This window comes from Triticum aestivum, chromosome 1B (genome assembly GCF_018294505.1).
Source record: "Triticum aestivum cultivar Chinese Spring chromosome 1B, IWGSC CS RefSeq v2.1, whole genome shotgun sequence".
NCBI lineage: Eukaryota > Viridiplantae > Streptophyta > Magnoliopsida > Poales > Poaceae > Triticum > Triticum aestivum.
This window is the reverse complement of record NC_057795.1, coordinates 257,012,561-257,026,892: the sequence shown is the minus strand read 5'-3', so window position 1 is coordinate 257,026,892 and position 14,332 is coordinate 257,012,561. Positions and strand designations below refer to the sequence as shown.

The 14,332-nt window shown below is 51.5% G+C and overlaps 1 protein-coding gene across 1 annotated transcript in view; it reads right to left on the bottom strand.

Moving 5' to 3' along the window:
• Nucleotides 1-14,332, bottom strand: part of LOC123118313 (probable metal-nicotianamine transporter YSL3) — a 74,322-nt gene that overhangs the window by 36,869 nt on the left and 23,121 nt on the right. The window contains exon 2 of the mRNA XM_044538597.1: nucleotides 12,830-12,996. Coding sequence (XP_044394532.1) covers nucleotides 12,830-12,996 — 167 coding nt within the window. The remainder of the gene's footprint in view (nucleotides 1-12,829; nucleotides 12,997-14,332) is intronic.

Here is a 14,332-nt window from a genome sequence, read left to right as displayed (position 1 = left end):
TCTGCTACTTAACACGCGGTCCATCTTTAAGTCACACAAAACATTTTTTTTATATTTTTGCAAGAAAAACCTAATATTTTCTTTAATCAACCTACACTCCATCAAGGATAAATACTTTTTTAAGTAACCATAACTTCTAAAACCCAATTCCAATCTTAACATGTGACATATTGAATTGGATTACAAAAATGTTTAGAATATGAATATAATGTTATTTACCTGTTAACTATTTTTAAAATGCTATTTAGGGTGCAACCTTAATCAAAAGAAAATGATTCGCCTTTCTTTCGTATCGACTTTGAACCCGATTAGAAATGAAAATGTCACATGCATTGTTGTGTGTTGGTCGGGCGAGAAGTGAGGAAAAAGAGACACACATGCATGGGTTGGTCATTAGTGCGAGCGGCGTGCTATAATTAATCCATTATAGCTGGTCGGGAGCAATGACAGAACACAGGCATACAGGGGTGGCCTTTGGGCACTATTGTGGCATGTTGTACTTGTACATGTTCTCGCTTTGTGCATGTCCCATGATCTAAGATCCTACGTGCATACCATCTCTCAGCGATATCCAAGCGCATACTTACCAATGGACTACACAATTCTTTTTTGTAGTGAATGCACAGACAATTTTTACGGGATGCACATACACTTCTAAAATGCATGAACGTTAGAAGTACATGAAAAATTGTTTTAAAAATATCTGAACAGTTCTTGTTATAGTCATGAACGTTAATATTGGAACCAGCATGTAGGCTCTTAATTTGTGTTCCATCCGGTCCATGTGGTGGTGACACATATAGGCTTTTTAATTAGACTTAATTCATAGACGTGGCCTCCTTAGTTTCGAGCCGCACCGTTCAGATGTTAACTGAGTGTGGCAATAGGTGTAGGCATCAATATGATGATTCAGAATCAAAATTCAATCAAAATGAAAATAGTTTCTTTGATAAAAAATATTTTCTCTCTCATTGCAATGCACGGGCATGTCTGGTAGTAGAATTCTACGTGGGCAGTATTGTCGATGTGGCGCATGTACTGCTACAGTTAGTAACCCTTTTCATATGATCGTTAGTGACTCACAAAAGCCACGCATCAAACCATTCATTAATCTCTAGACCGCGCTATTCGGACACTTTGCGACCTCCAACGTCGTCCATCAAATGTCTACGGACCAGTCCACACATCAAATTCATACAGACTTCAAGACAAGCCCGGAGAATTTTGCAGGAGTCCGGACAGCTGCCCCGTTAGACATCGAAAACCCCGCCCCGCACCAAAGCAAGGTGAAGCGCATTGTTCGATATTTTCGAACTATTTTTGCGTGAAAACCTGCCCTTTCCCCACTGTCTCCGCTCTGATCATCGCCACCACCCACCCTAGTTCCCGCCCAATTCGCAGTCCATTGCCGCAATGGAGCTGGAGGAGGTAGTGACGAAGATGTTTGTAGGTCTGCCAGGCCCAGAGGCGGAGGCCCATCGGTGTTGGCCACTAGAAAGGCTAACATTGTTACATGCAACACCCACCACTACAAATAGAGGAAGAGGGATGATGCTTTGGCGGTGACCAGTCACCTAGCTCCTCATCCAATAAAGCATGCAACTCGACGGGTGCGGGTTTTGAATATGTCGGTCATGCAATCGCCTCTGCCCTGGCCAGCACAGATGATTCCGCCATACTACTTCGTATCCACACAGCTCTATCTGCATCAGCAGCACCCACCCAACATCACCACCGACCATTGCATGCCATACTTCATTAACTTAGGAGGGATTAAAATTTCAAGGAGTCCCTATCGCCGACACTTGGCCATTCTTAGACATTGGCTTCAACGCCTGTCGCAGTCTAGGATCTGTGTCCAGGAAACTTCTCCAAGAACTAAGGTTCGAACTCTTCTGGGACCTACGACACGAAGACAACTACGACGGGATTGCGACAGGAACGCTGGCTCTCACTGGAAACTAAGGGGACGCGCAAGCTACCCAGGTTCGGGCCACCGTGCTGGTGTAATACCCTACTCCTGCCTGTGTTTAATTGCATTGTAATGGAGAGCTTGTGGCTCGAGGTACACGTCAGGTGGGTAGAATGGCTCGATCCGCTTACATGGAGGCGGCCCAACCCCTTTTGTAGTGCCTTGGTCCTCTTCCCCAAAAATATGAGTGAGAAAGGGTGGCCACCAGGCGGAAATTCAAAGGGGGACTTGAGACCAGGCTTATCCTCACTAAAGGCAGTCTATGCCTGATAAAGTAGTCTTCATGACATGGTGGTGGGTTCAGCGATGACCTCTGCCCTAGCGTGCCAATCTGCCTTGATCTTCTTTCACCAAAGAGGAAATGCTTTCGGACTTTCTTTGGGGGAGACAAGCGCCGCTGCTCCCTTATCACCAGCACAGAAACTGGGCTTGGTCACGCCTCGCTGTCCTTGTCCTGACAGCAGGACGTCATCCAAGTGACGGGCGTGGAGCCCCGCGGCTGGCGTCGTACGACCTGCCTCGTGCGGCGGCCTCGCGCTGGGAGCCTCGCGAGGCAGCCGAGTGCTTGGTGGCCTCGGCACGGCTCTGCCTGGTGGCAAGGGGGCCTCGTGGGGCCAGCCCCTCGCAAGGCGGCTCCCTGCAGAGCGGCCGAATCAAGGCCACCTATCATGGGCCAGCTCAAGTGTCGCCCGCTAGGCCAGAGGCATATGGGCCATGGTACCCTAGTTCCCACTAGGCCGACAGTAGCCCCCAGGCCCGCGGCATGCACATTCCGCCCATTGGGGGGGGAAGCGACGTGGTGCCCATCGAGCTACCGGGCCCAGAGGCGATGCGTGGCGGCTTCTATGGGGCGTGACGCCCCCACTCCCCACGACACCTCGGTAAACACTGTCCTGGGGATAAAGCCTGCCCATGCATGCTGCAGGCACATCATTTCCCTCTGTACCCATATCGCCCTTCGCCTTGCGTGCGAACAACTTCCTTGTTCCTCTTTCTCTAACTCCCAACCTCGTCCACTTCCATGCCCCGGGAAAGAAGGGGAAGAAGAAAGCTGCCGAGCCGGGGCCGTGGCCCATGCTGCCGAACCCGCGATTCTCAATGAGGAGGGCCTAGACAAGGTGCAGCCGATGACGGCCGGCGTCCACAACAGGAAAGGGGCGACGAAGATCTGGCCAGCGGCGCGCCCCGCGGCTCAGCGAGGGGGCATGACCTTTCCATTATTCCTCCACTCCATCTTCGCCGAGTTGGTGCCTTCCTTCTCCGATTTTCTTCGACGTTGTGCTCGGGCATTATCAGGTCCATGCACTGTGCATCTAGCCGAGCTTGGTCCTGCTACTCTCCGTCTTCTCCTACCTCAGCAAGGCCTTTCTTAGGGTGATGCCGTCCGGGGCTTTCCTCCAGAAATTCTTCCGCCTCCGGCTGACCGCTGCAGAATAGTGCTCAAGTTGTGTGTCATTCTAGATGGTTGCGGGCATGCGGGTGCACATCATTGACATGTGGATTCCTGACAAGGTGGAAGGCTTCAGGGAGTGCTAGATCTACATGGACGCGTGCTAGTACACCCCCCTTCTCGAAATCCTAGAGGCGCCAGCGGTGCAGATCTCCAGGTGGGAGCATGCCGAGCTGACGGATGCCACACTGGAGCTAATCATTGCGAGGATGCAAGTGCTTCAAGTTGGTGGCCTCACAGCGAGCATGGTCATCAAGGAGCATCCCTCCATCATCTCCATGGACTCTACTACAACTTATCAAGCACCAGGTGGACCCGTGACAAGAGCTCGAGCACGCGCCATGAAATCAAGGTGAACTCACTCCTACTTGATATCGATATGGATATGAATGGAACTTGGATGCTACCTCAGCAAAACATGCTATGTGTCAGTAGGTATGAAGACGAATGCGACCTAGCAGCTAAGGGACATCCCATAGGCATAAGACCCAACACCACAAGGGAGAAGAAGGCATCCAACAGGAGCAAAATAGCATCTCCCAGGTGAGCCCGTGCCCACGGGCCCTCCAAACCCCATGCCCACAGGCCACCCAGAAGGCTTCTGTAACCGAGACATGCACACACGTGCGCACGGGCCTCACTTACCCCATGTGCACGAGCCTCCCAGGCTTTGGTCGTGGACGCCATGTCTTGCAAGAATAGAGCTTTGCCACGCCCGGCCAGCCCTTCGCTCCCTGTAGGCTAACCTCATGGCCGAGGAAGAGAGCCTCCACCTGGATCCAGAGCGCCTCGTGGGAGGCTGGCGGCAACTAGACGTAGTGGTCAAACTGGGCTGCTGCCAAGCCGACGCAGCAAGGAAGGAAAGTGAGGAGGCCACTCATAAGACCCGGGATCTCCTTGAAGGGGCGATCTGGGAGGCGGAAGAGGCCATTCAACACATTGAGGAGGAGGCGTCAGCGGAGGAGGCCTTCACGAAACGCTCCGCGGCTCGCGAGGCTCGGCTCACTTCTCGTGAGGCGGCGGTCACACGACGCGAGAGCAGGCTGGCGGTCCTCGAGCTCGGCATGGAGGTCCAGGAGCGTGAGCTGCTAAGGACCACCATCGAGCAAGAGAGGGAGCAAGAGCAGTTAGTTGGAGAACCTGGACCACACCATGGCGGCCAATGAGGCCTCCTACAAAGAACGACTTGCAAAAGCCAACGCCACGCTCGAAGAGAAGGCTGCGAAGTACAAAGTGGAGATTGACAAGCAAGCCCAGGGTGAGGTCGCGCGAAAGGCCAAGGCCCTTGCAAACACCTATTCCAAGAAACTGTAGAAGCAGGAGGACCGCTTCACGAAGAGGCACGACGAGCTCGACGCCGGAATTGCAAAGCTCAAGCGGCGGCTCATGGCGTCGGAGACCAAGAGGTGGAGGGTGGCAGGGCTCCACGCCACGACCCAATAGGATTTGGAAAACCCCCAGGCTCAGGTGGGCAAGGTTAGTGATGAGGCGTAGAGGGTCCACGACAAGATTGCCAGAGGCGCGGGGAGCCACTCCAGCGCTCCAAGATGTTCCGCGAGCTCAGCGAGCGTGCCCGCAGCGTCGTGGCCGCTTTTTTGGTTGAGGGGCTGGAGAACCCTTTGGAAACCAACGACGCGAGCTACCTGACCTTCTTCACAAGGCTCGTGGAGCGGCTGGAGGCAAGCTCCACCCTGTGGGACGAGATCCGCGACGCTGAGTGTCGCGACCTGTTGCGCTAGGCATCAACCCGCGTCGATGGTGACTTCGACCTCGATGCTATCTCCTATCCTCAAGGGGCTTTGAGGCGAGCTCCCTAGGGCGGTGGAGGACCATGTGGCGAGTCTGCTCGAGCGGTTTGCACCTGCCGGGGAAGTGTTTGGCAAAGACAACAACACCGCCGCCGATGATCCCGACAGTGGCTCTGCAGCCTGAGCCCCCTGGCTCTCCTTCCTGTAATATAGTAGTTGCGGCTCTGTGAGGGGTGAAGACGTTTTCACAATACTTTTGCTCTTAGTACTCAATCCTTAATGTGTGTTTTCATTTTCCTCTCGAGGCCTTTACTTCCCTCTATACATTGCCTTCGTTCCCAGTGTTGCCGGGACCCAGCCCATGAGGCGGGCTACAACTGTCGGTGGTAAGCCTGGAGCATGCGCTTAATATGGCCAGAGGGTGTAGGGCTCTTAGGGCTGGTAGGAGTCCCCGAGGCACACTGCTCATTGTCCCCCACTTGAAGCAGAGGTGGCTCGTGCGAGGAGAGTCAGGATGTCATGAGAGAGAAATGAGAGGGAGAGAACCCGAGGGGTGATTTTCATTAAGCTCCTTCGAGACCTGCAGCTTGGACCGAGTTCCCCGCATGGCGCTACTTGTGAGGCGCAGCCCCTCGTGATGCCTTCTACCCGCAGGGTGCTGCTCGCGAGGCCCCCCGAAGGGGGCTCCTAAGGCCTTCGATATCCTACACCAAGGGAATTGCCAAGTTTTTGCAAGTAGTGCAGCATGGCACTCGTGACATAGCCTGTGGGTTTTACGCGAGGAGACAGAAGCACCAAGGACCTGGTGAGGTGACATACACACGAGCAGACCCTTCAGCCAGAGCTCAGTTGCTTGGATTTTGCAGTGTTGCTAGGACTGACCCGAGCACCTACACCATGCCCAGCCCCCCTCCCCCCCGCGCTTGGGTGATAGACATGGGGGATATTACGAGTGCATGCCCCTACCGAGGCACACTCAGCTGCAAGCACACAGGATTCTGAAGGAAATAGGCTTTACTATGCATGAAGGAGGTTCATTACATAACAGAAAGATACATGCTACCGTGTTTGACACAGGTCGGCTTGAGCATCTAACGACCGAGGGGCCCTCAAGTAACTAGGCCGCTAGCGCTGAGGATGGGGCATCCGCCAATGCTAAGCATGGGGCGTCATCGAGAGTTGGAAGGATCCCCCGCGTGCTGATGACAACGCTAGTAGAGTGAGCTCCGGAGCATGTACAGCTCCATGTCGCTTGTACCCATGGGGACACGGACAGAACTTACAGCGATGGTGGGTGTTCCATGTGTTATGTATTGGAAAACCCTCCTCCATCACGAGTTGGGCCGCGACGGGCCGTGGAGTGGGTGCTAAACATTGTGATGCGGGGCTCCAGGCTCATGCGCATTAGCCTTGCGAAGGTGGCTGCGGCACCCTCAAGGCTGAAAGGCATACGCATGAGTCGGGACGAGCCCGCGATTTAGTTGATCCATGGAGGAGGGAAGGGACTCACGTGGAGAGTCTGGTTGAGGGCGACAAAGTCGACGCTCACGCACCTGCTGCTGTGCGGCTTGGTGATGCGAGTGGGGCTAACGGTCCAATCGGGTTGGTTAGCTTCACAGGTGATTCTAGCCTCCAGCAGCTTGTTGACCTCCTGGGTGTGGATTTCGAGCTTCTCAGACACCTGATACCTTTGTTTGCGCTTCACGAGCCATTTGATTTGGCACCCGACTGAGTGGTGCTCGACCACCTCCCTCGATAGACCAGGCATGCCTGATGCTGTCCAAGCTGATGCATTAGGGCTTCCCTGAAGGAAGGTGATGATCGCGCCTTCCTATTTGGGGGAAGACCCTCCGCTGACGGCGAGGCAGGGGCCTACTTCACCCCCATCCAGCGACGCCTTCTTGGACTCAATCCACTCCTGAGAGAGCAGGGGCTTCTTCTCCAGGGCGCCTCCTCGGATACCCGGGCATGTCCTCATTGGCCGAGTACGCAGTGGAGGCAGCCTTGTAGGCATGCTCGAGGGTGTGCATCACGTCCTTCTCATCGCAGCGGACGGTGAGGATAGCACTGCGGCCGGGCATCTTGACGAGGCCGTAGGCATGGTGGGTCACGGCCATGAATTTGGAGAGCGCCGGGTAGCCCACGATGGCATTGTAGGGCAGGCCGATTTGAGCCACATCAAAGATAATGAACTCCGTATGGTAGTTCTTGCGGGTGGCAAAGGTGACAGGAAGATGCTCCTGCCCAGGGGGGCAGTGGAGGTGTCGGTGACTCCCGAGACGGGCCTGGTGGGCATCAGGTGCTCGTAGGGCACTTGGAGCGTCTCGAAGGTCTCCATAGAGAGTACGCTAGATCTTGGACCATCGTCAATGAGCATCTTGGTGATGGCCACATTGCTGATGGGAGACGTACACAGCAGGGGAAGAGCACCCACGGCCTTTGTGGACTTGGGGTGGTTGCTGGTGTCAAAGGTGATGGGGAACTCAGAACACTTGAGGCGGCGGGGGGACTCGCGCCCCGGGAGGCCGCGTTCACTTCGAGAGAACTGCTTGAAGTGGCGGTTGGACTCTGGAGCCTGGGCCCCATCAAGGATGCAGGCCACACTATGGGGCTCTTGTTAGCCCCCCAGCATTCTCTGCGGGAGGGGAGTCATTGACGCATGGTGGGGTGTCGTTGGCTTGTGGGTCAGCTTGCCATGGCTGGTTCTGCCAACCTTGACGGTTGTTGTCGTTGACACCATTGTTGTTGTTGTTGTTGTTGTTGTTGTTGTTGTTGTTGTTGTTGTTGGTGGTGGTGGTGGTGGTGGTGGTGGTGGTAGTGGTGGTGGTGGTGGTGGTGGTGGTGGTGGCGGCGGCGGTGGTGGCGATGGTGGTGTCGCCCGAGCCGCCACCTCCGTTGCTGCCACCGCGGCCCTTGCCGAGCTACTTGCGGCTGCCACGGCGCTCAGTGCGGCCCTCACGAAGAAGTTTGAGCTCATGGTAGTCTTCAGTCTTGTGGGAGTTCATGTTGTGGTAGGCGCAGAAAGGATGGCCGTCCTTCTTGGCCTCGTTGCGGTCGCTGTGGCGCTTGTATTTTGGCTCCGCCGCAAGCACGACGGGGCCCTTGCACTTGGTTTCCTTGCCCTTGGCCTTCGTCATGCCAGGGTCAGCGTCAAGGTCGTTGTCGAGGAAAAGGCGTCCTTCTTCGGCCTTTACGCAACAGTCGGCGAGCACGAACAACTCTACTACGGAGTCAAGCTCGTCTTTGATGGAGAGCTTCTCGCACATCTTCACATCCGTGAAGCCGTTGGTGAAGGCAGAGACGATTGCGACGTCGGAGGCCTTCGGGATCCTCTTGCGCACCTGGCTGAAGCACTAGATGAACTTGCACATGGGTTCGCTAGGGCACTAGTGCACATCCCGTAGGTCATTGAGCGTGAGGGGGCGGTCGCTCGTGCCCGTAAAGTTGGTGACGAACTACTTGCACTAGTCCTCCCACGAAGAGATGGACGTCTCGGGGAGGTTCATGAGCCATGTGCGTGTGGCGTCCTTGAGGGCCATGGGAAACCAGTTCATCATGACCCGGTCGACCCCCTTTGCAGCTTGCATGGTGATGGTATAAAGTCGGAGGAACTCTATGGGATTGGCACTGCCTTTGTAGTGGGGAGGGAGCTTCGGCATGAACTTGTCCGGCCACACCACATGGCCAAGCCCCGGGGGCGAGGGTCGGGAAGCCCCCGGTGGTGATGACGCCTCCGTTGAGGGCCGCGCTATGTCATGGAGGACGTGGCAATGTAATGGAGGACGCGGTCCTGATGGTTGCGCGTCTTCTCAATGATCACACGCGTGTCTAGGGACGCGCGGGGAATGATCTGGCAGCTGTCACCATCATCGTCCGGTGTGGACGACCCGTGAAACGGCTCTGAAGCGCGCACTGCAGGAGCCGCTCTACCGCTGAGCGGGGTGGGGGAGGAGGAGAAGGCACGCCACGCCCAACCCGGTCGTTGAGGGACGGTGGAGCAGGCACGGAACAGGAGGGCACCTAACCATCACGCAGGGCGCCGATGTGCTTGGTGACGTGCCATGAGCAGCGCGACATGCAAAGCGAGAGGGTTGTGACCGCACAAGCGAGGAGGCGGTGGCGGAGCGGCCACGTTCCTGCTCATTCACCGACGAGTGGACGCGGGAGGCAACTCGCTCCCCAACGACCCCGGTGGCGGGGTGAGGGCGCCGCCCAGGGGCACCTTGGGCAGTGGGTGTCATGTGGACCCTGGTTGTAGCTTAGTGCATGGCGCGCTCCCGGCAAGTGACGACTTCGTCCATGTTGTCATTGACGTCGAGGTCGAAGGTGCGAAGACGGCAAGTCCCCGTACCTGGCACGCCAAATACCGGAGTCTAGGATATGTGTCCAAGAAACTTCTCCAAGAACGAAGGTTCGTACTTTGGGGGGCTTTGCTTGGCGACCTATGACACGACAACAACTATGGAGGGATTGCGATGGGCATGTTGGCTCTCACCGGATACGAAGGGGACGCACGAGCACCCAGGTTCGGGCCATCGTGCTGGTGTAATATCCTGTTGCTTCCTGTGTTGAATTGCTCTGTAATGGAGAGCTTGTGGCTCGAGGTACACGAGAGGTGGGGAGAATGGCTCGATCACCTTACATGGAGGTGGCCCTGCAACTTTTGTAGAGCCTTGGTCCTCTACCCCAAAAGTATGAATAGGAAAGTGTGGCCATAGGGCGTAAATTCAAAGCGGGATAGGAGCCCAAGCTTTTCCTGACTAAAGGCAGTCTCCGCCTAATAAAGTAGTCTTCATGACACACTGGTGGGCTTGGCGATGACCTCTGCCCTGGCATGCTGATCCACCCTGATCTTCTATCACCAAAGAGGAAATGCTTTGGGACTTGTTTTGGGGGTGATAGTCATCGCTGCTCACTTAACACCAAACTGGAAACTGGGCTTGGTCATGCCCCCGTCATTGTCCTGATAGCGGTACGTCATCCACGTGATGGGCACAGAGCCCCGCGGCTGGCATGTACGACCTGCCTCGTGAGGCAGCCTCGCAAGGGGAGCCTCACGAGGCAGTCAGGTGCTTGGTGGCCTCTGCAGGGCTCTGCCTGGCGGCAAGGGGGCCCTGCGAGGTCAGCCCCTAGCGTGGTGGCTCCCTGCGGAGCGGACAAAGCAGGGCCACCTGTAATTGATCTCCCCAAGTGTCGTCCACTGGCCCAGAGATAGATGGGTCATGGTACCCTGGTTCCCACTGGCCGACAACGCCCATCGGTGCCTCATCTCTATTTGCCCGAGTTTCTTAGCCAAGCTAGACGATGGATGATGAGGATTCGATCGTGAATATGATCTAAGATTGAAGCGGCTACAAAAATGACCAAGTGGATGATTTCCTACCGGAGGTGGACACCCAGCTAATGTGCACTCAGATGCCGGATGACCAGCGATCGCTGGTCCAACCATCACCGACCTAGCCAACATAGACCCAACATCACAACAGTGACCACCTGGAAGGTGATCTTGATGACATGTGGGCATTGGGTGAAGATCCAAAGAAGAAGAAAATGAGAAAAAAATTAAATGAAGGAGGATTAAAGTTTTGTTGATGCATGGTTGCCCAGGAATTAATCTAATCATGGCACAGAGCAAAAGGGAACTACCTTTTGGAAAATAGTGGATGGTTGGTTCAATGATCACAAGCACTTTGATCTGTATCAACGACGATGTTCTATGAGCATAACTCGAAGTCACCACTAATCAATGGTACACTATTCAAGAAGCCACAAGCAAGTATTGTGGATATTACGAAGAATTGCAAGTCCGATGGCTAAGTGGTCTGATAAGCTCTAGGTGTATTCATTTGGCCAAATATGTAACTAGATCATGCCTTTTCTTTAAATCCTGATTGTGCACTCCCATTGTTCTTAAATGCAGAGAGAACCACTTCATATTCATGCATTATTGGATTAAGTTGAATGTGCACCACAATTGGCTCAATGTCATGGCCAAATCCTTCAAGACCGCTCCCATGTCTAGTGTAGCTGCAGATAGTGAACCAACAAAAGACCTTTGCTACAGCCAAAAGGATGGCTAGGAACCGAGGGATAAATTCATAGGTGTAGAAGGACAAGTGAGAAGGTGCAACTACCAATATGATGCAGAGCTTTGAGGAAATCCTATCGAAAAATAGGAGTGCATCAAGTGCAATGACATGAAGGGGAGAAAGAACGCCAAGAGTTTTTAAAAGTTCATTGTGGTGCAACAGAAATTGATCAAGCTCAAAAAAAAGGTTGAGCTCCTGGATGATTTGGAGGACACCAAGGTGTTGAGTATGAGATATCTGACTTGGATCCTAATGCAGTGAAGATCGTGCGAGTCTACCATGCTAGGATGTTGAAGTGCTTGATGGCCGATTTGGAGGAGTCAGCTGGCGTGTAGGAGATAGGAACACAATGAAGAATTTCAACAACTAATTTGGGAGGCAAAAAAATTGTGCTTTTTTTGCACGGACAGTCGGACTGGCAACTTTTCGGCTTGAGTACATGTACAAAACTTTATGAAATCCAACATCCAATGCATTTTATTTAAATTGCTATTGATCTACAAATGCAGGACAAATGGAGGAGGCTGGATCTGGAGTGGACATTTGACGTATAGGGCTGGATGACCGGCTTCGCTAGTGCCAAAAGTGTCTGTAGAAGTTTAAGGTGTCTGTTTTGATGGGTGGCGTTGGATATGCCCTTAGAGTTCTTGTGTGACCATACCTCATCCTAATATTGGGCAACTATGTAAGGAAACTTGATAGTAGTGGTTGACCTACATGTTGTATTCTGGACGGGCCAGCTAAAGGAATTTACACAAAATATTATTTCTAAGGCCCAATTTTATCCATATCCATGATTATTTGCAGTTTATCCATGATTCAGTTTTGCTCCTAGTAGGCTCTGCCACTACCTGACATCATATAAAAGGACCAAAATTCATGTTCATGAGGACTTAAACAAAAATGTAATGATGAGATAACACAACTACTCCTATCAAGTGATCAACATAAACAAGAATCCGGTTCATGTTCACTAAGACATGAACTAGAGTTGTTCTTTAAACTACTCTTAATATGACTAATAAGAAAAGTATGTCATCGTAGGCATCTGGGCATGCAAACACACACTACCTCTCATTGTTTAACGTGCAGACACAGACAATTTTTAGGGAAAGATTTTTTTTTTTGAAAACTAACAATCTATGATGGGAAACAACAACAATACACAATACGCCCACATGAGTGTAAATATGGTACTCCACATGTTCGGTCTATATGGGATAAGCTTTTGCAACAATTACACTATTAATATGTGAGGCTTTGTGATACAAAATCACAATAAGAAATAAGTACTTTGGAATTCTAATTTAATGACATCTATTATGTGCCGCATAAAGTACATATTAATAGAGCAGTTGGTGGCCAGTAATTTGTCCTAAGGGGACCAAATATGCAAAGCAAAATAACAGAGTGGGTACTTAAATTTTATGTTTTCATAGAAAAAAGTCCAAATTCTAGATGCAACTACTCGCACATGACGACCATTGGATAGGGTGAATTTTTTACATAAAATGCACAATTAACGATTGAGAATAATCATTTAACATGCCTAGTATGATAGAAGCATTACCTGGTTAAAGGGGACACTAATGAAGATAGACATTAGACCAATCAAGAGTAGGAATAACATCCATCGCCCTGTTGGAAAGTTATCAACAATGTCTCTTGGATCTGACTCTTCACCAAGTGACTTTGCCACAACAGACGTCATTGATACGATGTACAAGGCACATCCACCTAGAAGAAGGAAAATAAAAAGCAAATCGTCACTACAAACTGCAACCGAACATGATTTGTTTCGGGAGTCTTTGAGTTGTTTAATAGTACTATACATGCTCGAAAATTAATACTCATGTAAACATACAATAGAAAAGCTCAGTCCGACTACCAAATTTGCAATCCCACCTTGTTGTATATCCAAAAAATGCAACCAATGTTTCTCTTGGATATTACATGGGTGTATGAGTTCGGATGACTGGAGTTAGAATACAACTATATGCACATAAATTTACAAATGAAATAAAACAAATCAAAATCTAGTTTGACCCATGTGCCAATAATGTAGCATGGCGAGGTCCGTGTAGCCCCCCCCCCCCCGCCCATGACCCACCCACCAATGTTACCTATTTTGTGCCCCCTTCTAAAACCTATGCCTCCATGTAGCTAGTTAGTGCTTTAGCTACCAAATTAGCAAAGCTTAGCACTACCTCCAACCTCATAGCACTCACAATTGTGCTAGTTTAGCAATATGCCACATAGAATTATTGATGATGTAAACAAAATAAAATACTATTATCATTAGCTTAGAAATGATTCGTCAAATGAAAGATATGGCAATGCTCTCCACTAAAGGAGCTATCATATTTTCACTGGCCTTCACTTAATTAAGTTTTTAATCATCATGTACGTTTGCATGCATGAAAACATTCTACAAAATGGCAATATACTTATGGTCGACCAAAAAACTACAAACAAAGGCATATCACATGTTAGTTGTGATAAATAAACCACTAGCGAGTACCTAACCCATGAATGGATCTACACCCCAGAATCAACCACCTTGCACTGCTACCTACTTGTACTGATGCCCACTGGGGGTCCTTGTCAGCACAAGATCGTGAATAGAGGTGATGCATGTACACATCGATGCCATAACATTTGTAAACCTAATAGAGGTGTTGACCTTGAAAAAGTAGCATATTACACAATAATGGCCATCCTAGAGGCGATGAATAAGCAAAAACTCAACCCCATTACATGGGCTGGGCAGTTTCTAGGATGTGTCATGCTCCCATAGCTTGAGCAGGCAGCGACGTGGTGGAGGGGAGCCGGAACTAGGAAAAATTGGGGATTTGCTACTACTGGAGCGCCTCAATAAGAGGAGGTAGAAGTGGTGGAGAGCTTGGGTTGAAGACATGGGATTGAATCCTCAATGAGTAGGAGGATGTCAGATCATGTTTTAGCTGAATACCTCCATAACCCCTCAATAGCACTATCCTCCATGTAACACTTGTTAATGCATAGTATCGCCGGTGATGGTTCTTGGGAAGTGATAGATTAGATGGAGAAGGGA